At 33.3% G+C, this 25,371-nt stretch overlaps 2 protein-coding genes across 3 annotated transcripts; one reads left to right on the top strand and one right to left on the bottom strand.

Moving 5' to 3' along the window:
- Positions 1-2,195: 2,195 nt before the first annotated feature.
- On the top strand, positions 2,196-3,689 carry LOC120215826 (palmitoyl-acyl carrier protein thioesterase, chloroplastic-like). Its single transcript, XM_039213375.1, has 5 exons — positions 2,196-2,582; positions 2,666-2,799; positions 2,891-3,004; positions 3,071-3,239; positions 3,312-3,689. The coding sequence occupies exons 1-5, from the start codon at positions 2,196-2,198 to the stop codon at positions 3,687-3,689; spliced, it is 1,182 nt and encodes a 393-aa protein (XP_039069306.1).
- A 477-nt stretch (positions 3,690-4,166) lies between these two features.
- LOC120216107 (CDP-diacylglycerol--serine O-phosphatidyltransferase 1-like) lies at positions 4,167-10,524 on the bottom strand. Of its 2 annotated transcripts, XM_039213620.1 has the most exons (13): positions 10,308-10,515; positions 7,969-8,157; positions 7,110-7,175; positions 6,959-7,018; positions 6,447-6,537; positions 5,929-5,983; positions 5,753-5,835; positions 5,469-5,585; positions 5,242-5,326; positions 5,036-5,127; positions 4,638-4,891; positions 4,467-4,555; positions 4,167-4,378 (listed from the first exon to the last, which is right to left on the bottom strand). In XM_039213620.1, the coding sequence occupies exons 2-13, from the start codon at positions 8,130-8,132 to the stop codon at positions 4,251-4,253; spliced, it is 1,284 nt and encodes a 427-aa protein (XP_039069551.1). In that variant the 5' UTR covers positions 8,133-8,157; positions 10,308-10,515; the 3' UTR covers positions 4,167-4,250. The 2 variants fall into 2 exon arrangements, with proteins under 2 accessions (XP_039069551.1, XP_039069550.1); XM_039213619.1 differs by having other exon boundaries at positions 5,753-5,983; positions 10,308-10,524.
- Positions 10,525-25,371: the final 14,847 nt, after the last annotated feature.

Below are 25,371 nucleotides of genomic sequence, written 5' to 3' on the forward strand. Positions count from 1 at the left end.
CATTAAGTGTTCGAAAGAGCAGGCAACTGATAATGCTCTTAAGAAGAACTTATAGTTTCTGATGATGATTAGATATCGTAGATTTCAGACTTTCATGGTTCCATAGTTTCAAGTATTTAAAGACACTATATTTGAATAAGATGTGAATAAGAGTAAAACCGTCGGTCAAACATACTAAGTCAATTGGTTTAATGTGCCAGGTGTGCAGTAACGACTGTTAACGGTTATTAACAACGAGTGACTAATTTATAACAAACGATAACATTAATGATCGATTTGTAACTTTTTAAATATCAGTGGTGAAAAAAAATTACTCAAACATTAGTGACCATTTACGTAGTTTACCCTTTATTTATTTACGATATACTTTAAATCTTTTTTTATTTATATTTATATCGGTGTATGTTGGAGTTATGTGATACAAATTTTCTTTTGATGAAATCTAATATGATAAAGAAAAAACTCTCTTAAAACCAATGATATTTAAAAAGTTACAAATCGATCATTAATGTTATTATTTCTTTATCATATAAAAAAACACTGTTCAAAATTATTGGTATTTAAAAAGTTCTTAAATTATCAGTTTTAGTTAAATTTTTAATTTTTTTCAAAACCATACCAAAAGTTTAGTTTTTGTTTCATTTTAGTACCCACTGTTCAAAATTTAACGTTAAGTTTTGAAAAATTGAAAGTTTAAGTACTAAAATGGACAAAAAAATGATAGTTTAGATACTAAACGCGTTAAGTTTTTAACGGCGAGGTACTAAAATAAGACGAAAACTAGACGTCGGGTATGATTTAAAAAAATAAAAGTTTAAATACTAATATGGACTAAAATTAATAATTTAAATACTAAATCCGTGGTTTACCCTTAAAGTTAACATCTCTAAAATTGGTGTAATCCCTCGATATTGATTTATATTTTGATTCTTTTTACAAAGAAGTCTATTGTCTTACACGTACGTATACGCTATATAAATCCAAATTTGAGAGTTGTATACCAAATATTTTATTTTGATTAAATGAGACCCACAAATCATTAAAAGTGCAGCGTCGCATATTCTCACGACCGCCGTACATATACAACTCAAAACTTGCCGAGACAATCGTAATTTCTCATAATCAGATTCTCTAAATGCCCAGGTATTGGTACAACATAGAAGTATCATTTCTATGAAAATTTCATGTACTTTTTATTAAAATATTTGTGGGTAAAGTACATAAATGATCCTCTTATCGTAGTATAATGCTTTATTAAGTCTCGAGATTATTAAAAGTTAACAAATGGTCCTTCAACTATAGGGAGTTGCTTTGTTGAGTCCCTCGACTATTAGAAGTTGAAAAATGGTTACCCAACTATATATTATGTTCCAAACTCATCATTTTTCGTTATAAATTTAATGGCAGTCTGAGTTGTATGCTAACTTGCTTACTGAGATATGATAAAATCTGATCTTATAATCTCAAACGACTATCATACTCAATCAGCATGTTAACGACAAACTGAGATGATCGGTAATTTTTTAATGAAAAATGACGGGTTTGTAACATGATGAATAGTCCAGTGACTATTTTGTAACTTTTAATAGTCGAGAGATTCAATAAAATAATATTTTATAATCAGAGGATCATTCATTTACTTTATCTAATATATTTTTATTCATTTAAAAACTTTATACATTCTTTTGCAAATATAAAATCATAAATGAAACTCTCTTAATTTGTCAATCTCCATCATAGTCGAAGCATGCTCCAATTCCCGGTTTGTTTGTTTCTCTAGGGTTTCAACATAGGCATATAACGTGAGATTCTCCATTGGAACCCGACAAAGATGGAACCAGAAGAAGTTGCGGTTTTCGAAACATCGAAGCTTTTGACCGCAGAACACAAGGAAATTGAAATACCGACCAAATAGTATGTAATAGAACAGTGTCGTTCCAAGCATCCCTGACGGGGTCATAGGATGCATCGGGTGTTGAATTTGTTGTTGCACGTCATATTTTGTATAGGCAAGGACAAAAGGGTGCCTTTTTCTTTGTACTGAGAATTACTATAACAAAGCGTCTTCGATTTATTATCTGTACATGCCGGGACACTGCCTTGGAAATGATCGCCAAGTAATTGCTATAAAAATATTAATGTGGCTGTTGCATTGTTTCCAACTTTCCACACCTTAGGGTAGAGGGACATAAGCGATGGCTACTTTCTCTTGTCCGGTGATCTCGTTTTCCTTCCGGTGTTGTTACGGCTCGAGTTCGAATGGTAACCATGGAGATTATAGAGTCAATATCAATGTTAATGGGAATGCTTCTGCAGGGCCTTTCAAGCATCATGCATTAGTGAATGAGATTTCTGTAAAAAGTCCCACCTCTTTGGCTAGTATACAGTTCCTTGGAAACGGGCGTATAAGTGAGGAGAAGATTCGGCAGAGGATTCCGACGAAGAAGCAGTTTGTAGACCGTTACCGTCAAGGGCTCATCGTCGAAAGGGGAGTCGGGTATAGACAGACGATTGTGGTCCGATCTTACGAAGTTGGCGCCGATAAAACAGCTTCATTGGAAACCCTACTTAACCTCTTCCAGGTGATAAATTAAAGCTCATCGGGTCCTTCAATACAGCAGGCAACTTGGTAATTATTCAGAGATTGTAATTTTTCTTTACGTAGGAAACAGCATTGAATCATGTCTGGATGTCTGGACTTCTAAGCAATGGATTTGGAGCCACACATGGGATGATGAGGAACAACCTCATTTGGGTTGTCTCAAGAATGCACGTCCAAGTCGATCATTATCCCATCTGGTCAGCCTTTCTCGCCATCTAGACTTCAGATAAGCTTTTTCCGATGATTTTAAACGAGTTTTCAGCTTGACACGAATCCTGAGATATGCAGGGGAGAGGTAATCGAACTAGACACATGGGTCGGAGCATCGGGGAAGAACGGGATGAGACGAGACTGGATAATCAGGAGTCAAGCCACAGGCATCACCTATGCTCGTGCCACTAGGTATTATTGTATATTTGCATACAAAACCACAACTTAAATTAACTAAAAACATGCATGATTAAACAGCACATGGGTGATGATGAACGAGCAAACAAGACGACTCTCAAAGATGCCAGATGAGGTGAGGGGTGAAATTTCTCCATGGTTCATAGAGAAACAAGCAATCAAAGAGGCTGTACCGGAGAAAATCGTCAAGCTGGACGATAAAGCAAAATATGTGAACTCGGACTTGAAGGTAGAATTTACACTTATAACATACATTATGCATGAAAGAGCTAATGGGGTTTGAATTAATATAATGTTGTAGCCAAAGAGGAGTGATCTGGACATGAACCACCATGTAAATAATGTCAAGTATGTAAACTGGATGCTGGAGACTATCCCAGACAAATTTTTGGAGTGTAATCAGCTGTCGAGTATTATACTCGAATATAGGAGAGAATGCGGGAGTTCGGATCTGGTTCAATCGCTTTGCCAACCAGATGAAGACGAGATTTTATTCACAAATGGAGTTGTGCAACAGAATCTGCTCAAAAATAATGTTCTGGGAATGGTGGGAGGTAATGGACGGCCACTGGATATGAACACGGTGACGTACGGATATACTCATCTTCTTCGAACCAAAGGGGAGACTCGAAATGAAGAGATGGTTAGAGGAAGGACCAGATGGAAGCCAAAGATTTGATACACATACATGTATATGTACATATGTATGTATGTATGCATGTATGACTGACTGACTAGAACAAGAAAATAATAATATTGCTTAAAGATGGAACGGAGAGAGGAAATAATTGATTCAAGCAAAGGGCATCTAGGCTTAATTTGGGCTCAGAAATCCCAGATGTTTGATTGTGGCAATGGGGATGGGAAACTAAAAGGAGACCATCTCAATGGCATGCCCAGAGTCGACCGCCAAGCAACGGAAACCCCGAGAGGAGCTGCTATTTGCTCGGCATCAAGCCCTGGCGAACTACGTTCAAGAATGAAACGAGAGTGAAATTAAAATATTATTGTTAAGTGATGTGTGATTATTGACTACCCTAAGTAAACAAGAAAGAATAAAATATATATGACTTGCACTTGAATCTGTGATTCACTACCTAAACAGACTAACACTAAGAATAAGCATTTACAATACAGTTTTTATGAAGTGATACACGGTATTTACAACCATCAATATAATAAAAGCCACTAGTAAAATAACTACGAAAGAATAGTAATAGTTTCACCTCATATCCTGAATTTATCGTCTCTTTTTACCGTAACTGCGCTGCAGTTTCCAAGACCAAATGAGTATGAACGAAACAAGAGCCACTCCAATAGACGCCCAGAATATTACCAACCATTTCGGCATCGCCTTGGGATATATGCCTGATGAGACGGGAATTGTTAAATATTACAGAGTGATTGCAAAAGAAATGAATTATTATTATCATTATGTATGGGACTTGGGACATACCATGTCCAAACTTGATTCCAATGAGAAGCTCAACAATGCAAATTGCAAGGGAAAGCCAACAAAATGCTCCAACCTTTTTCACTGGTTTTCTGAAATAATAAATAAATAAAATAACCAAGGATTTAAGTTGAACAAGAAAATTCATCATTGGGTGAGAGAATGAGAGAGTACCGGTCTTGGAGGTATGAGTTGTACTCGCGAATTGTCGGTATTGCTATTAGCCACCACAGGATCAACCTATACACGATCACAGGGTTTCGAGGAGGAATCCACAGACAAAACTTGAGAAAGAATGTATTAAGTTCTACTGTCAAAAAGACGATGCAAAGACTGAGAACTTGAACGAAACGCATTGGACCAAGCAGCGGGTGCCATTCATCTTTGTCCCACTGTGCTGGTGTGAATTGTCCTAAAGTTCGTTTAACCTGGAAACAGCAAAGAGTACATATACAAGGAAAATATGAGAAAATACAGTACAACAAAAGAAAAACTTATCTGTAAGGGAAAATGGACTATATTTCCATGTCCAAACAGACTTAGAGGTTTAAAAAACAAAGCAACGAACATACTTTGCCCATGATGTTAGGCTGGCGACTTATACCAACCCACTCGTATGTTTTCCCGTCAAAGTACCTAACGGTATGCATTCCAGACCAGATACCTATGAGCAAAGCAAATATTTCCGTACAAGAAATGAATAAAAAAAGTGAAACAGAACAGACTTAGCACTTGAGATCACAATAATACAGAATAGGCTTAGTACTTGAGATCTTACCAAACCAATTACAAGTCAAAATATCAAGAATGATGCTGTCCCACCAGCACTCATTGAAGTTCGGTAGCATGTGTCGGAAGGTAAACTGTATATGCCACCATATTAGTTAGTTTATGGATGCAAAACAGACAGCGAGGACATTCAAGACTTACCAATTACTACCATAAATCTAAATGTGAATCGAGGATAAAACAAAAAGACAATCTGTGTCCATTCAAAAAACTAACCTCCATCAACTCAAATCCGATTGAGAGGACCCAAAGAAGTGGCTGATTGCGGATTAAAATGGCCTTGCCCCACCAACCAAAGATGTGGGCTACTACAAATTCATCAAATAGCGTTTCCTAGAAGAAAAAAAAAATATACATGAAAAATGTTAGAAGTAAGAAATGTATATATAATTTGCAACAAGAAATACAGGCTCAATCATGCAACTAAAATAAATGCCTAAAGAAGATGTAAAAGAAGTAGAATAAAATATAGAAGCCAGGTTGTGCAAGAAGATCCATACATAAACATTCTTAAACCTGCTGCTTGAGGGGTTTTCAGGAATATATATGCGACAATCTGCACCATAGGATCTTTCCGGAAGCTCTGCATAAAGATGCAAACAATAATCAAGGAAACTTCGATAAAATTTATAATAGCAGAACAAGTATGAAACTAGATGACTTTCAAAAGCAGTACCAACACCAAGGTCAGGGTGGAGAAACTTCATGAACTGCCTAGCATCATCACGCTTCTGGAAAACAGAGTTGAGAGCAGCCATCACCAATCATATATTCAAATATGGATGATAGATTTTGTGTTTGTATGTGTGGGTTAAATATCAACAATTCCAGAACAATTTTGAATATCAACACATCAGGCATAGATACATGTGTTTTCCATGCATGTGTGAGCAGAGAGAGATGGAATTTGTTTTTTTGTAAGTAGTGCACCTCAGCATCTATTTTGAAAGGGTGTGTTCTGATATTATTAACTCATGTCATGTTACCACCTAACTATACCAAAAGGAAAACAAGGAAAAGAGAGGGGGAGGTTTTCCTAAGGGCAACCAAAAGTTTATAGGTGCAGTATTGCCAAGAATAGGTAGAAAAGCTACTATAGATGAACATGGTTATGCACAAATAATATAAATAGATAAGAATAACAATGGAAAAACATATAGATAAAAATGTAAAGCTGAAAATAAGGAAACTAACCTGAAAAAGCAAAAATGTGAGGGCAACAAGATAAACAACAGCCATTCCATGAACTAAACGCCAAATTGCAGGATGTGGCCGAATTAGGACCCTATAAAGAAGTGTAAAATCCTGATCTTTATAGAGAGCAATAAAACAAGCATTCCCCTAACGATACTAAAATGAAATTCAGGCTATTAAAACAAAATTTCACGCACACAAAAAAAAAACAAGATTAAACTTTATGATAATCCATAAAGAAAATTCATAGATGTATTTTCTCTGGCCAGCATAATCTCAAATGTTTCTTCATATAAAGTGATAAAGCCTAATCAATTTCCCATGCATTTGGACTCTTTTAAAGGAGATTTCTCCAAAGACCAAGGTAGTCTTGCTGGAGAAAAATAATCTAGTCATACCACTAGATAACAAGAATGCACAAGCAAACCTTTAGAGACACAAAAAGAAGAGAATCCAATGGCAAACAGTTAAATGCACCTAGTTCAGCAGAAGAAATCAAACTAGTAACTTACGTAGAAGGAGCCTGCAGCAAGCAATAAGCTAGAAAAACTGCAATCATTGCCCACACACCCCTACAAAAACAGTCAGACGAGAAAATACTTAAAATGAGTAAGCAAGTAAAACAGAAAAGACGGTAAAATGTCATTAGAACTAAACTGGAACCTTTTTACTGATGTTACAAGATCGCCAGACTCACTGCTCTGAGGACCAAGGGCTCCACTTGCCCAACTGGTAGATATATGCAGACAATTAATAAAAGAATAGTAATATAAGAATTGAGAGAATTTTGAACTAAATAAAAAACATTAAAACAAAAACAGAACATGTTTCATTCTTTTAAACAAAACAATTTTAGATTCTTTATGGTTTTCTGCTATGTATATCGTAGGATGCAACCTAAGGATGGAGAACTAATTCTGCCTGGTTAAAACATTTAGGAACACTATTATAAGAAATCACATTCATAATAAATGAAAGTAACATGTATAATTTTACAGGGCAGAACTTAGCCAAATAGATAATACAAAGAATGTTTGCCTTTCAGAACAGACACTTTTACCAATCAAAATGGGGAGAAAGAAATAGAAGCCACCATATTAGAATAATATTTGTTGAATGATATAGAATAGAAACAAATGTGTAGGCTGCCATGATATTTTCCCAAAATTACTAAAAACGCCTCCAAAACCATTGCTTGGTTGCAACCATAGTGTCCTTTCTAGAAAGGATACCCCATCACATGCTCAAAACCTTGATTCACTGCACAGTTGGCAACGCAAGAGCAGCATCAAGTATATATCTACAAGGGATGGGGACTAGGAGAATGCACCAAAAACAAATTCCACAACAAGGACCAAAAGACAACCATATGGTTGATGAGTACCAAAATATTCAGTCATTTTTAACAAAAACATGAGTATAAATGCAAAGATGAGGAAACAACATAAAATATGTACACTAACCTAACAAGGAAAACTGCACAGTTATGGTTGAGGAGGTAAATATTAAGCATAGTACTCACATGAGAAAGCATGCACCAACAAATAATAATGAAATAGTACGAGGCTTATATGCCCATGCAGTCCATGGATCTAATTCATCTATGGAATATGATAAGCCAGTATGTCCATTTGCTTGGACAAGATGATCCCTTCTCTTCGCTCTCCTATGACCATTAGGTTCCATATATGCTCAGCGTTTCAGGAACACACTGCAGAACAACAATGGAAGTAAGATCGAGGGAACTGAACTTCAGATTTTCTACATATGATAATCTTACAAATATGAGTAAATAAGAGTAAGAGAAAATCTATATCTAAATAAAGTTACACGTGCAAAAAGAGCAGTGCAACACACAAGACTAAAGAAAGCATATATGAACACAACATACAATAATTTCATTTAACAAAAGTTAACCAACAATATGGGGAAAGATGAGGATAAACTTTAAAAAGGGAAAACGAAAAGATGGCAAACTCTTATCATCAGATATATCACCAAATGAGATACTTTTCCTTCTATCTTATTTATGGTTAAAAAAAACAGAACCTTGGGAAGAAGTATGTAGGGTGTTTCTCAAAAGCAAGATATTAAGCTATTTCTTGATAGCAAGGTCTATTAAAAATATAAAAACAGTAGTTACCTCCCCATTAACTAATGCAGTTTCAAGGGAAGAATGTATAGCTACAATGTAAATTCCATGTCAACCAAAACACGCATATACATCTCTCTTCGTACAGATGAAAAAAATTATAAAACCGAACTCACAACATTAGTAACTTGTGGTATTTTTATTAGTTATCTTAAAAAAGGGGAAGATTTGGTAACTACAAAGCTATACACATTGTAAATTTGTAATGGAGACATTGAATTTCCAGAATGACCAAAGACAGGCCACATGTTTGGGCAGGAATGGGCAAAAGGCAAGACCAATTAAGTAAAAGAAGTTGTACACTAGTAACAAAAGATGTAAAACACAACGTTATTAAAGGTGAAAGCAAACCAGTAGAGAATCCCTAAAGCTATGGTCCCTACAATTTGGCCAAGGATTGAAAATCATATAGAACACCATTTCATACGATGTGACAATCCACTTTCCTACTACATTGTAATCTATCTACCACAAAACAAATATCAATATAATTGCTTTATTAGCATTATAGTATTCAAAGCTAATGGTCATTTTAATCATCAAAAAGAAAAAAAAAATCACTAGGAGGATAAGTTAAAAGGATACTTTAAGGTTCCTCTCAAAAAACTTGTTTTAAGAAGAGAATTTACCAAGGACTAGCACAATAGTTACAGTATTTGTTTAAAAACATCAATAAATACTCCTCACAAGGAAACTAATGCTAGAAACATTTCTGGATCATTAGATCATAACACAGAAGAGCAATCTCAAGCTTGGCAAATATCCCTTTAAAATAGAATAATAGTTGGTAACTAGGCAGTTATGTCTTGGAAAACTTGAAATGCAAACAAAAAACGAACCCATAAAAAGTAAACAGCTTAACCAAAACAAATCCTTATACTTTAAAAAGCAAAAGCAAAGCCCATTAACCAGATCATATACATAAAAGAACAAATGCAATAGCACCCAATAACGATTTCTTATGCACTATACCAGGCAAAGGAAAGAACAAATACAAATTCCATTCTGATAATAGAAAAGAATGATAATTAATCACTTCCAATGTCCAGAATCACCAAATTCCAAGTCAGAAAAAATAGAAAACAAAAATGCATTCCAACACGAGCCAACTTTATTCACATGCAAGCATAATTAAACTGATAAACCCATTGATCATCAAAAGTTGCTCAACCTTTTTCTTAAAAAAGAGAGAAATAATAACAAATTCACTCGAGCTACTGCAGGGTTTAAACCAATAAATAACAGTTCCAAACGCATGCTTAAATTTCCAATGAATTATAAAATAAATAGCATAGTTCTAGAATAAAAAAGAAGCAACGAAACCTCTATTATTAAGCTAATCAAAGAAAATGAAGTGTCGATAGAAAAAAATTAACTTGTAGCTGAAATTTAATTATTATTTTTTAAAATCCAAACGAATCTCGGAAAGCTTTATTGCATGTAATCATAACAGCATTAGAAAAAAAAACTTCATCTTAAAAAGGAAACAAAAATCAATCGAAAGCATTCAATGGAAACAATTATTCACAGAAAATTAGAGAAAGGGATGTATAATTTCCATATAAAAACCGGAAATTTTAAAGGAAGAACGAAAAATTAACAGCGTCGATTGAGATTAAGAAATTGAATACGCAACAGCTTCAGGTGAAAAGAGAGACTGACGTGAGAAGAACAGAAGATAAGAAGCTGATAGAAGAAAAGGGTCTAACCGTACGATGAAAGTGAGCAGAAGATCGGCAGCGGTCCGGGCCTTGGAGTTTTCCGTGTCCCGAGGCTAAGAGGAAAAGAGCGACAAAAATGAAGGAATCAACACACAAATATATATATAATTATATATCAATAAATTGAATTTGTATAAAAGAAGAAATGAAACAGTGTGTGATTGTTATTCATCAAAATCTGGGAACACTCTCAAACAAACACAATATTATGTACTTCCCATATATATATATATACTTTTATTATTTTACCAGACAAAACAATAATAATAATAATAATCATTAAAAGAGAAAATTCGTACATTAATTAAGCTGAGAGAGGTGGGTGTTAATCTTTCTTCCTCGTCAAATAGAGGTTTGTAGAACGAGATGAGCTGAGCTGAGCTGAGCTGAGAAGCCTGAGATGAGAATGGGAGAGAAGAAAACGATTTAGTCTATATTACATTATTAATTAATTCATTGGTGAAAATATTTGTTGGTCCCTTTGTTATTGAATCATTTCAAATTAGTTTCTTTATTATTAAATGGTGTGTTATTTTATTGTATGCTAATGTTAATAAAATCGTTAGGCTAAGTTGAAACTAATTATATGTTCAGATAATATTGGGAAAAAATTGAAAAAAGAAAAATTTTGGGAACCAAATTAGAACTATGATCATAATTTGGGGATGAAATTAGAATATTCAAAGTTTAAGAACTAATTTAGAACAAAAGTCATAATTTAAGGATGAAATTGAAATAGATAAAAGTTTGAGAATACAATTAAAATAAAAACCGTAATTTGAAACGTGTGATGTAATTACCATGATTACATCTATCTAATATGCTTTAATTAAGTCATTTAATTTTTTATATTTTTTATAATTAAACTACTTTTTTAATATTCGTTTTTACTTTTTTTAAAAAAATTATGATTAATTCTCTTAATAATGTTGTTTTTATATTTAATTTGAAAATATGTGCTTGTTGACTTGATCTCTCTCTTATCTCAACTAGCTTGATTTCCACATCACATTGGTATTGCTCATTTTTTGTTGTTCAACTTATGGGTGATTTTTACAAAGTTTTGTTGTTCGATTTGACTCGTTATTTGTTAAATTTGTTAAAGTTTTATTCGACTCCTGCTCATTAAAATAAACTTGTTGTTCGACTCGTGCTCGTTAAGTTCGTTACTCGCCCCATTGCTCGTTAAGCTCACAAAAAGTTTTATCTTATTTTTTTAACTTTAGGTAAAATCTACTAATAATATATAGAATCTAATATAACCATAAATTGATAAATTTAACAAAAAAATTATCAAAAGAGTGCATGAAACAAATTGAAAATCTCAACTCCCAAATAACAATCTTAAATACATTAAAAAATATTTTTTGTTTAATTTTTCAGTGTAGTAAAATAATAATTATTAATTTATTTTTTATTATTTATTAAAAAATTAATAGCTTAGTCATTTATCTATTAGTAAATTAGTAATTTTTAATGAAATAATTTTTAAGTTAACTATAAAAAGTTATAAAAATAATTAATGAGTTGTCCGCGAACTTATCGAATCCAGTTAGACTTTGCTCAACTCAGCTATTAAAGTCTCTAGTCGAATCAACCTTAGTAAAGTTTTACCTAATTTTGATCGAGTTGAGTTCGAACTGCTCAACTCATTAAGCACGTTCTTTTCTTTCCAAGTCACGTGTTTTTTTTTTTTTTGGAAAATTAGTTGTAATTTTAAATAAATGATTGGATCACGGACATTAAAATTAGAAAATTACTTCTAAGTATAATCAGCCACTTTTTTATTTTTAAATATTTATTTAAAATGATTGAATAATAAGCACTTTAATGAAATGGGGTTGGTTCGTCAATCACAAAGATTTAGAATCTTTGACCGATTGATGGCAACGTTGATCTGTAGGATTTGGAAGATAATCAAAAGTAGATTTTGATGCATTGATTTTCTTTCACCCTTTTACTATTAATAGATATCAACTTAAGTAAGATGGATGGATGTAATTTCAAAAGTTGACATATGAATTAAGCGTTTTAAATGGTTAAAAGAATGATTACTATTCTTAAACGTTTTGGATTCGAGTACTGGTGATTACGCAAAATATTTGAACATTTATTGTTAAATAGTTAAAATTCTTTAAAACTGATATCGTCACTTGTAAATACCCTAGATTAATAAAAAAATATATGAATCGATTAGAAAAATTATGATTAATTTATAAAAGTTTTGAAAAAGGGTTCGTTAAAAACCCCTTCTAAGATCTACAAGAGGAAAAGAGTGTCCACAGACTATATTAACCGGGATCAATCTCATGAGTTACAGTAGAGATGATAATTTCAGGACAAACAAAATTAATGAAGGATGCAATATGAGGATTTTTCAGTAGGTCACCTATTATAGTAATATTCTCATCGAAACACATTTAACTGTGAAAATTTAATGGAATATGATGCATTAATGCTGGAATAATCAAAATAAGGCATCTACCGTTATGAAAATGGGCCAGTCTAACCATAAGAGAGAGAGAGAGAGAGAACAAAAGCAGGCAAAGACAAACACAAAGAGACAAGAACGTTCATCCTCTCAATTAATGTAATATGCAAGTTTATGTGTGTCCCATTGATAAGATGTTGGGTACAAATTTCTCTCACTAGGGGATGGAACAGTACCGGTGATGTTGAGTTTTGTGGCACCTGATGGGAGTAAGTGGGTGTGGCAAAACAACATAAGTGACGTTGGTAGGTAGATAGAATAATCCAGCTACTCATCCTAGCTAGGCATGTTTCATATTCATTACGCCAAACCAAAAACCCCTATTCAATAATTATGGTCTAGGGCTCCACCTCGGTCAAAGACGTACCCAAAAATTTATATTAAAATAATAATTTTAAATTTATAAAATTTAAAAAAATAAAAAATATCTTTTAATAAAATATACATAAAAAATTTAAAATTTATGATATTTTTAAATGTTAAAGGAATATGATGCATTCACGCCCCAACTATCCCTTTATATCCTTTCGGCCTACAAAGACTAGGGCTAGCACTAGGAGAAGGGGCCCTAATCATAAGTTCATAACCCTATTCTTTTGACTTTTGGGATTTATTTAATTTTGCCAAGAATCTTTTCAGTTTGCTGTTTTGCATGCTTAGTCATTTTAATAATACATAAAATTATAAGTTGGTTTCCACTAATCTCTTTGACTACTAAAGCTTTTAGATTTACAGTCTTCTTTAAATGATTGCATTATTTGACCGCTGAACAGAACGTCCGCTTTTCATTATTATGAGAGACGCATGCAATGTGACTCTATCTTCACAAATAGTGTAAGATTTCATATTAAAATTACTTTATTTTGTTTAATAATATAGATAGATAGATAATCGGACTTTGGATAACATATCTTATCGTGATTAGGGTGGGATCCAAAAGAAAAGGCAGGTGGGGTGTGTGGAAACAGGAACCATGTCCAAAATGGTGAACACACTGACCAAGCAACTTGTGGCCATCAAATTGGCATGAGTTCCCCGGACAAAACCGCGCATGTTGAACTCGAACGACCAAACTTTTAGCATTTGGTCATAAGTTGATTGTCGATGGGGGGAAATTTGGCCCAAGGGGAGGGCCTGCCTTTCCATTTTGAAAAACCATCCGCACAAATTGAAGCTGAAAAGGGGTCCTCAAAACCAACTCATGTCATTTCCATTACCAAGTTGAAAGCATAGCAACGAAGAAGAAATGAAAATGGAGCTTTTAATTGTCCGTTGGCTTTATTTCCCGTCACTCCGGCAACGATACAACATAATGACAGGAACCCGTAGTTACCTGGTTGTACCGGGCCGGGACATGATCAGGAACGAACACATAATTTAAAATTAGGGTCAAACTTGAATTCATAAAATTTTAGTAGAATAAAATGATTTTCAATAAAAAAATTAAAAAATTTAAAATTTTAGGGTGACTGCCCCCATCCACCTCTATCGGTCCATGGACGTGGTTACCCGGTTGGACCAGGAGGTGGTCAAAATTCTTAATATAAAGTCAAATTAATATTGCAAAAACCTTCACTTTTTGACTCCAATTGCTCATCTAATTATACTCAGCAAAGCAAAATATTTCAATTTAGGGTAAAATACACCTCCAGATCATTCAATTATAAACGGGTTATTTATTTTCTAAAAGTTATAATATAGTCCCTCAATTAAAATATTATTACAAACAAGTCACTAACCGTTAAATATTAGATATAATAATAATGTTACCTGATATAATAATAATTTCAGTCTCAAAAACTTGTAGGTTCTATCAATATGGTATTGATTCAAAACGGTTTAACAAATTTAACCTTTATATTTAAAAATCCATCAATTTAATATTTTTTTCCTCTCAAATTGTTTGTTCTTCTCCCATGAAATTTATATTATTTTTATGATATAATAATAGTTTAACATTAACTTATTGTTTGATTACTTTGATATAATATACTCGTTCGACTTGACGGTATCACAAAATAAAGATTGAATTGATGAAATTTTTAAATATAAAATATTATCTTTTTTTTTTCTAAATTAGGATTGAAATAATAAAATGTATAAAATTTAAAAATAAGATTATTATTATATCAAATCACATTAGACGCGTTTATTTCAAATTTTCAATTTTAACAATTAATAAATTATTCGTAAAAATATTTTAATTAACTCATTAAATTCTAAATTAGACAGATAAATCTATTTATAATTGAATTATTAACTTAGAAAGATAATCTATGGTTTAAAAATGAGCGTGGGGGAGCAAGCCTCGTGGCCATATGCCTAGGTTCCTCTCCTTTTCTAAATTATTAGACATTTTATCTAATCAAACTCAAAGCCCTACACGACACTCCGACAGCAATATCAATGTCGCACTTCGAGGAAGCTGTTATTTTTTTAATTATTAAAATACACTTAAAAAATCACTGAACTCGGTGATCTACATTTGCATATACGTGTATTCAGTGTTGGCCTTGGAAACCAAATTGAAACGACAGGCTATATGTGTATATTTAACATCAAGAAGATCAAATCTGTACTTAAATTATCTTTTACAGTATTCAATTGATTTAAGTTATGGCAATCACATGGTATGCTGTGCAACCGGTCGTCTTGGGTCTGGTCAAATTTTTGATCAAATTAATTTGATTCAAACATCTTTCGTCTGAATACAATTTGATTCGAAAAATTTATATCTTTCATCTGTCTGTATTCGAAAAATATATATCCTCCGCTCAGTCTCAATCCAGTCTGAATTTTTAATAACTTTATTAAAAGATAATATTTTTTAAGAAAATTACATTATTATTCATAGGTTGGAGTTTTCCATCTTCCGTGTAAACCCGACCTGACCTTATTTCCTTTAAAAATCTGATTTAACTCGACCCAAAGCCTAAATTATTTTTAAAAATTTATAATTGTATCAAATCGGATGAGTTCAAAACCTATTGATTTCGGGTTAAATTATCATCATTAATATGCTGTTGCTGCGACTCAACTTGGGTCAATAATTGACAGCCCCTATCTCCATTCGGCCCGGGACGGATAACATACTGGTGGATCAAAAAGAAAAAAAATAAACAATGGCCCTTTGATTAAGGCCTCATGCCAGCCCATGGACAAATGCAAAATACCCAATTTAGCAAAAGATCCAATGGACGCCGGAGGCGATCACCGTTATAAATACGAATGGACATTTAACCCGAACTCAATTAATTCTGACCAGATCGATTTTTTGAGACATAATGTCTAGTTAAATTCAGGGTCTGAGTGAAAAATATTTGACCTGACCTAGATTAATGATATAGTTAACCTTTATAATTTAAGGACAATTATTGCAATGACCCTCCATTTATATTTCTCTCAATTATATCCATGTTTCACCAAATAAATAAAATAAATATGTCGAGTCAGGTCAAACGAAGTTTTATCTTAACATTCGAGATGAATTTCAGATTATGTGAATATTCCTTAAATTCAAATCAGGTCAAGTGACGAGTGAAAGTGTGTTATACTCGATCAAGTTTAGGTAGGAAAAAAACCCCGACCAGATCCCGTCCCTAGTTGTAAATAATCAAGGCAACTTGGCCTAATTGGGGCAAATGGAAAGCGAGTACCATGTTTTTTATTCAACACAAATCAAATACATATGATAGGTGTAAGCGATGCATTCCCAGCAGCATTTATGCTTAACAAAAACTACTCAAAATCCTACACGACAAACAAGCTATATATCTAGCTAGCTACCTCGTATGCATCTCTTACATCCCATAATTCAACACTACTTTAGTCCTAAAAACACAAGCCAAATAAGTAGTAAAAACATGCAGGATACAAGTGTTTAAACAAAGGAAAAAAGAAACAATATTTTTTCATAAGTAGTAAAATCGGACCGCTACCCTCGATTCCCCGCAATGCAACGATGCTGCTCTCCCGGTTCTGCCACTTTCACCGAGCTAGAAACTCAGGAGAGCGCAATTGCAGAGCCTTGTTTGTTTCCTTTTGCCATGCCATTTTCACCTGTAATTACAAATAAACCATCGCTCGTCGTGCCACCGACAACCACCACCGTCACTTCCTTTCTGTTCTCGGCCGATACCGACACATCGTCGCAGGTTGCCGGTAACCATAGTTGAGTTTAATCAATGTCTGAACTCAGTGAAACTATATGTAGAATAGTTTTAGTGAATAAAGATTGGATATAGGCGTGAGGGTATATAAAGGCCACCGCCTATCTTTTTTTGCTTTTTTTTTTTGGTAATTTAATTAAATGTTTTTCAAGTGAAATTTTGTTTTTTTTTTTTTTGAGTTGGGGTTAAAGGCATGTCTGTGGGGAAATGCAAACAACTCCACTAACTCGATTTCCAAGGCTCTTGGAGTTTTCATATTATTCTTTATTGACGAGATAAAAAGTGAGAATATTACACTGAGTCTAATTTAATTTTTATTTGTTTATTTTAATTAATTTTATAAAATTTAATTAAATTATATTTAAAGGTAAATTACAAATTTCATCACTAAACTTATTATCTCTCATATTTGCTCACTAAACTTTAAAAGATTTCAATTTTCTCATTGAATTTAATATATTGAGTTTTTTTTTGTCACTGAACTTTATTCTCTCTCTTATCGTGGTTACTCCGTCATTATATAGTTAACGGTGCTAAAACGATGCCGTTAAAAAAAAACAAAAGTTTCACCAAAATGACACTATTTTGCATCGACATCTCATTTTAATGCCGTTAACTATTTAACAACTGAGTAACAAAAAAAACCAATGTCTTAAGTTTAGTATGGAAATTCAAAAGATTTAAAGTACAATGAGTGAAATATGAGAGAGAGTAAAGTTCAGTAACCAAATTTATAATTTACCCTGAATTTAAATATTTTAATCATTTCTATGTGAATATGAAGGTTGGTTCGTTAGCTGTCATTTTAGGGTTTCTTCGTATATACAGATGAAGAATGGTCTCACTCACTCGGCTCATGATAAATAAAAGAGTGTTGATGGCCAACTTTTTAGTTTTATTACCCTATTATTGAGAGTAAAAGTAGTCTACTTTGGTCAGTCATCGCCTTGCTTGCTGTGCCTCAATAGCAACGGCACGATCCACCATTTCTATTGGACTTGAAAAAAAATGTAGGATAAATTATGCATTTAGTACCAAATTTTTTTATTTTTTTAAAATCATACCTAAAGTTTAGTTTTTTGTTTCATTTTAGTAAAATGCCTTTAACAACTTTAGTTTTTGTTTCCTTTTAGTACCATTATACAAAAATTAACGTTAAGTTTTGAATTTTTTTAAAAGTTTAGGTACTAAAATGGGCCAAAACTAATATTTTAAGTATTAAAACAGACCAAAACGAATAGTTTAAGTACGAAATGCGTAATTTACCCAAATATATATGTGTGTATCTTTTGAATATCTCAATCTGTGTGATGCATTTAGAGATAGTAAGAAATCTATGTATTTGATGAGTTTATATTCGATTCGATTTAATGTAGTTAATTTTTTTTAAATTGCATTTTAGATAAATTTGTATGAATTTATTTTAAAATTTGATTGGATTCAAATTTAGGAAGCACACATCCTTTCTAGTGGCGGATCCACTCCTTTCTACCCTAAATTTTAAAATTTCTTCTGCTATTTATTTATTTTATTAATTATGCTTATCTTGAAATTTTATTTGTCTATCTCATACGAAAATTTTATGTTGTTAATGCATTACGCACGTGTGTTCACCTAAAAAATATTTATAGATGTTACTGATTCTCTCTCATAATAATTATAAAACTATTTTTTATGTATTTATATATTATTAGATAGAATTTAATAAATATGAGTTAATATATAAAATAGGGTTAAGTATACAAATAGTCCCCGAGTATAAGGTACTACTTTATTAAGTCTCTCGACCATTAAAAGTTACAGAATGACCCTTCGACTATAGAGTGTTGCTTTGTTGTGTCCCTTGACTATTAAAAGTTACAAAATGATCGTTAAACTATTTATAATGTTCCAAACTCGTTATTTTCTATTAAAAAATTTGACGGTATTCTAAGTTGAACGTTAACCTACTAACTGTGATATGATAAAATTTGATCCCAGAATCTCAAGCGACTATCATATCCCAATCATCATGTTAACGATCAACTTAGATAACCGCCAATTTTGTAACGGAAAATGACGAGTTTGGAACATAATGAATAGTTAGGTGACTATTTTGTAACTTTTAATAGTTGAGGGACTTAATAAAGTAATACTCTATAGCCAGAACACTATTTTATAACTTTTAATAGTCGAGTGGCTAAATAAAGCAATATCCTATAGTCGGGGACCATTTTTATACTTTACCCTATAAAATATTAGAATTAATAACACCGAAATTCTTTCCGTCATCAACATGAGTTCGTCCTTAGCTGCTCTTGTGTTAAGGTTTAAACCATGACATTTTTCTCGAATGAACAGTTTTTCAGTCGACAATGGGTGTTCAAAATTCTAGGGTTTACAAGATGCCAATCCTAGGCAAAGAGAAGTATTAAATTGAACAACTTTTGCCTTTTGGTTTCAGTTTTCTGGTTCGGAAATGGACCGACTTTAGATCTAATTACTGTATTCGACTTTGAAACAAAATCATTAGCGTTGGTCGGGTTAAGATTATGTTATGTAAGATTGTTGACTTTAATACACCATTAGTCAACTCATGTTTGAGCCATGGTTCTCTCTTTATTATATAGAATTCATGGCAGACCTAAAAATATTTTTAAGATGGGTTGTATGTATTAATAACAAAAAATTTTGTATGAGTGGACACAAATAAAATTTTAAGGTAGGTATTTTTTAATAAAATAAACAATTAACATAAATAAATTTAGATTCCAGGGTGGGCACGCCCTGAATTGTGTATACATCCGCCACTGTATAGAACCCTAATGATTAGGTTTTTTATATTAGGCAAAAGGTCACTTTCGGCCCTATAGTAGACTCAATTTATTATTATCGTATTTTTCGTTTTTACTCATCAATTTAGCCCTCGAAATTGTACAATTGCATCGATATTTAAAATATTATATATTGTTTAGGGTTTTAAGTCAAGGTTTAGAGTTTGTAGTTTATAGGTTACAGATACATTGTTTAAAGTTTGGGGTTTAGAATTTCGGGTTTTAAATTAGAGTTATGATATAGAATGATGAAATTAAACAACTTTGAATGTTAATTTGATGAGAAAATATGATATGGGCGAAAATGATAAATTGAGTATACTACATGGGCAAAAGTAACATTCGAGTCGAGTTTAAAAATTTTAGACTCACGAATTTTCGAGCACACTCGAATTTCATTTCAAATATTTCGAGTCGAGTCAGACTCAACAATACTTAAACTCGACTCGACTCATTTACATCTCTAACCAAAAGTTATAAAATGATACATATAAAATAATCAATGATTAGATATATATATATATATATATATATATATATATATATATATATATATATCCAAATGCGCAATCCCAGAAAGATAATCGAAGTGTTCAACTGTCTACCAAACAGAGGACAAAGAACGGCGCATTGGCCTCGAACGCATTTCACAAACGCCACCCCACGCCGCTATCCCGTTTAGCCGTTTCAAGCCAGCACTGAGATCACACGCACCGGCACCCTCAGCATCGGACCCCGTATGACCATCAGCTCGTCTTTTTACCTTTGTTTAGAATCGCACTCTCTGTTATTTTATTTATTTATTTACTGTGACTGTTGATGGTGGGTGGGAACAACCTTTATCGGGTTTGGAAAGAAGAAAGCTCTGTGGCTTGTGCCTTTCAAATTGGACTCAAGTATCAGCTGCACCTTTTGGATTAGTAATTCCAAACTATCTAAAATATAATTTGTTAATATAAGGTTAAAAAATTATATAAATCAGTTGTAATAAAGATATTATTAGAAGTGTAATTTTATAGATTAGATAAATTAATATTTTAAACTGAATCGAAAAGATTATCTTTTTTCGTAGCATTTCGATTGTAAACCTTTTTTTATTGTACCTGAGAATATTATAAATTTGTATAACTTTTAAAGTTAAACATACTATTAAAATTCAAGAAGGTTGCTTGACCCCGTTGTGCCGTGGTGTGCCGATCGGAACTACTAAATGCTTGACCCCGTCGCAGGAATAATTTTTTTAGTTTGAATAATTTTTTTATTGAAACTCGTCACGTCTTTTATACTGTAATATTTGTCGTAGATCTCTAAATAATTTATTTGATACTGTAACAAGCAGCTCATAAAATACCAAAAATAAGTAATTTAGGTACATATTTAGAAAAAACGGTATAGTTTGGGCACTTATTTTGATATTAAGCCTTTAATTTAAAAGGAGATAATTTTGTTTGAGGTCGATGCTGTTGTATGATTGTATCCTTGTGATAGGATTTTCTGGTTCATTGGTAACAATACTTGAATTATCTTAAAAAATTACTAAAGTTTTATTTGATTAGACTAAAAAAAAATTCGTGACGCACTGCAGACGTGGAAGCTCTGATCCATATAAGAGTAGAGAAAATAATCTCAGTGACAAAAAATGTCTTATAATATACGATTTTAACCAACTTTTTTTGGATTTGCCAAAATGACCAACTAAATCGCAATGCGATCGATAATTCGCAACGCGATCTCCGGTATCGCAAATCAGTTTCTAGATTCGCAACGCGATTTTGACTATCGCATTGCGATTTCTCAAATTCGCAAATCGCAATGCGAATACGTAAATCGCATTGCGAATTAGGAAAATCGCAATGCGATTACGTATATCGCAATGCGATTACGTATTCGCATTGCGATTTTCCTAATTCGCATTGCGATTTACGTAATCGCATTGCGATTTAGTAAATCGCAACGAGATTCTGATTATCGCAATACTGAATTTCAAATTCGCAACTCGATTTCTGAATTCGCAACAAGTTTTAATTTCGCAACACAAATGTTTTGGGTATATAACTACGCAGCAGCAGCAGCAACTCATAACCTAAATCCCTAAATCGCAACTCATTCCATCTCCATCTATCACTCTCTCTGGCGACATCCTTCCCCATCCGGCAACATGTTTTAGTTTCGTAGCTCGTTTGTTTAGTAAATTAATTTACAATAATGAAATCATCTAATGTTGATCATGTTTGGATAGATTTGTGTTTTGGAGGGTCATGGGAGAATGCTCATGGTGTTTTACAATATATGCCTTTACCCATGAATCTTCAACTAAAACTGTCATTAAAAAAGTTAACTTATGAAACTCTAATGTTACGTGTTGCAAATAAATTGAATTAGAGCCCCTAAGTGGATTAGGCTATCTTATCAGAGAAATGGTAAAGTTTATTGTTAACCGACAATGAAGATGTTGAACGATGCATTGCTTACATTAGTTTTCAAGTGATGATGTTACATTGTATGTTGTTGAACCTAGAAGTAGTGAAGTTGGGTCAGTAGCGGGTAGTAATCAACTAAGTTTTTCAACCCCAGTTTATGGTGCTCAAAATTTAATGGTTCCACCACAATTTCATCACCAAGCAAATATTGTTTCACCACATTTCCAATACCAAACACAATCTCAAAACCCACAACCTTTCCCTAATCCAAATCCCAATAAACTTTCAGCACCAAATTCTGGTTTTCGTATTGACCAGTTAGACGATGATGAGCCAACAAAAAAAATTGTGAGTACTAGTCAGTATTCAAAATTTGATCTTGGTCAATACCCGGACTTTGATCTTGGTCAATACTCGGATTTTGATGATTTTTCAGAAGAAGAAACAAACCATGCGTGTAATGATTTTGATATTGGTCAATACCCGAATTTTGATGATGAAATTGCCGTTGCCGAGGAAGATGTTGTTGATGATAACGAGGAGGAAGTTACGACTGTAAATGAACATGTTGAACATCCATTCTGTAATTCATATAACACTGAAGAAGAAGAAATCCCCAAAGAAAAGTCCCCGAAGAAAATGCCACGGGAGTATAACTGGAATATGCCAGAATTACTTCAGATACCGGAAGAAGAGTTGGTAAAGATAGCAGTTGATTGTTACACAAAAATTATTCGTATCAAGAAAGATGATTGTTTTGATACAAAGGAAGACTTGAAGATAGCTTTGTATACGAAATGTGTGGAAGATGGCTATCAACTAAAAGTTAACAAATCAAGTAAAGATCGTTTCGAAACAAGGTGTATGATTGACAAAAACTGTATGTGGCGTATGATTGCAAAGAGGATAAAAGATTGCGAAATGTTTCAAGTTAGGACTTTTATTGATAAACATACATGTTCAAGAACCAAGTTTTTCCTCACCATAGACAGGCAAACAAAAAGGTGTTGGGTGGTTTTCTGGCTGAGTTAATGTTTTGAATGGTAGGGTATATCGGGGACATGAAATTATAACTGACATGAATGCTCGGTTCAAGATTAGTATCTCATATTCTCAAGCTTGGAGAGCCAAATGTTATGCCTTGAAATTGTTGAGGGGGTCGCCAGAAGCATCGTTTGCCCAACTGCCGGCTTATTGTCATAATTTAAAGATGAAAAATCCTGGGTCGGTAACTCATATCAAAACAGATAGAGATTGACGCTTTAAGTTGTTGTTTATCGCCATTGGTGCTGCGGTTAGTAAATCAATATAATTTTGTTGACTCATTTTTGTTAGTTACATGCATTTCACATTTAAATGATTATATTTCTTGTGTATATGATTTTGTAGATTCGTTCGTTTATTAATTACATGCGCCCAGTTATTATAGTTGACAGAGCACATTTAAAAGGTCGATACCTTGGAGTAAACTTATTAGCAGTAGCCATGGATGCTAACAATGGGATACTGCCAATAGCTTACGGGGTTGGCAAATCTGAAACCTCTATTTCATGGACATCGTTTATGGGGCATCTTAGGGATTGCATAGGTCCTATTAGCAATCTGACAATCATATCCGATAGGGCAAACTCAATTGACAACGCTGTTAGAAGGTGTTTCCCAGATGCTTTTCATGGACTTTGTGGTGTTCATTTGTATAGAAATCTAAAATCAAGGTCTGCTGGTATAAAAAATCACAAATGGACATACTGGAAGGCTGTAAAAGTTTATCGGGAAGTGGATTTTAATAAGCATATAAACTGTTTAAGACGTGTTTTGCCTCAGTGTGCTCAAACACTAGAAGATTTCGGGTTTGAAAGATGGTCAATAGTACATCAACTTGGAGCAAGATATGGTTTCATGACGTCTAATAGTGCAGAATCAATCAACGCTCTAAGTCGTCATTCCCGGAAATTACCCATTATTATGTTAATGGAGTTTTTTTCGAGCCTCTATTCAACAGTGGTACTACAAGAAAAGAAACCATGCAGGTATTATTTCTTTAAATTCGTAACTTATCATATATTTTACTAAGTATTATTTATTTAAATTTACAGGAACATTAGAACATCGTGTTACACCATGGACAGAAAAAAAGATAACGAAATGTGTTGTGAAGTCAACGTCATGGAGAGTTGAACCATGTTCAAACACTTTGTTTGAAGTACTAGATAATAACTTAAATGGCCTTGTCGATCTAAATGCAAAGACGTGTAGTTGTATGAAATGGCAAACATCTGGTTATCCGTGTGGCCATGTTATAAAAGTTTCTCTTCATCTAAACCAAGATGATTCAAGCGCATACGCTATGGATTGCTACACTACAGAAATATATCGACAGACTTATGGCGAGATTGTCTACCCTATTTCACATTCTTCTGAGTGGGACATACCAGATGACTTACAAACAGTTTTGCCACCAGCCATGGACAGAAGGCTATCTGGCCGACCAAAAAGTCACGATCGTATACCGTCTAAGGGTGAAGAGAAGAAGAGATCGACATGTAGTCGGTGCAAGGAAAGTGGTCATACAAGGTTGACATGTGGATCACCAGTGCCATCACAATCATCTTTTTCTCTACCAAAATATGGATCCTCATCAAAATCCAAAGCTCATATGGTGTCAATCAAAAGGCAATCAAAATCGCAATTATCTTTAAAATCCCAATCACAACCGGCTTCACCTTTTGGGACTGTTAACATAGGTGATTTTTAAATGCAAACGTTGTATTATATGGATTTTATGTGTGAACTTTTAACATTTTCAGTTAGGCATGTATTAGTAACTTGAGTTTGAAAATTGCTATGATCTGTTCAGTTGTTATCACTTATTAGGCATTCATTTGACTATCGCAACATGGAAATGACATTCGCAATCATCTTAATGTCTATCGCAACGCGGAAATTACTATCGCAATGCGAAATGAAAATCGCAACGAGAGAATCGCAATGCGAAATGAAAATCGCAACGAGAGAATCGCAATGCGAAATGAAAATCGCAACGGGGGAATCGCAAAGCGAAATGAAAATCACAACGCGAAATGAAAATCGCAACGCGAATTTAGTTTCGCGTTGCGATTTTCATTTCGCATTGCGATTCTCTCGTTGCGATTTTCATTT

Source organism: Hibiscus syriacus, unplaced genomic scaffold (genome assembly GCF_006381635.1).
Source record: "Hibiscus syriacus cultivar Baekdansim isolate YM2019G1 unplaced genomic scaffold, ASM638163v2 tig00110156_pilon, whole genome shotgun sequence".
In the NCBI taxonomy this organism is placed as follows: domain Eukaryota; kingdom Viridiplantae; phylum Streptophyta; class Magnoliopsida; order Malvales; family Malvaceae; genus Hibiscus; species Hibiscus syriacus.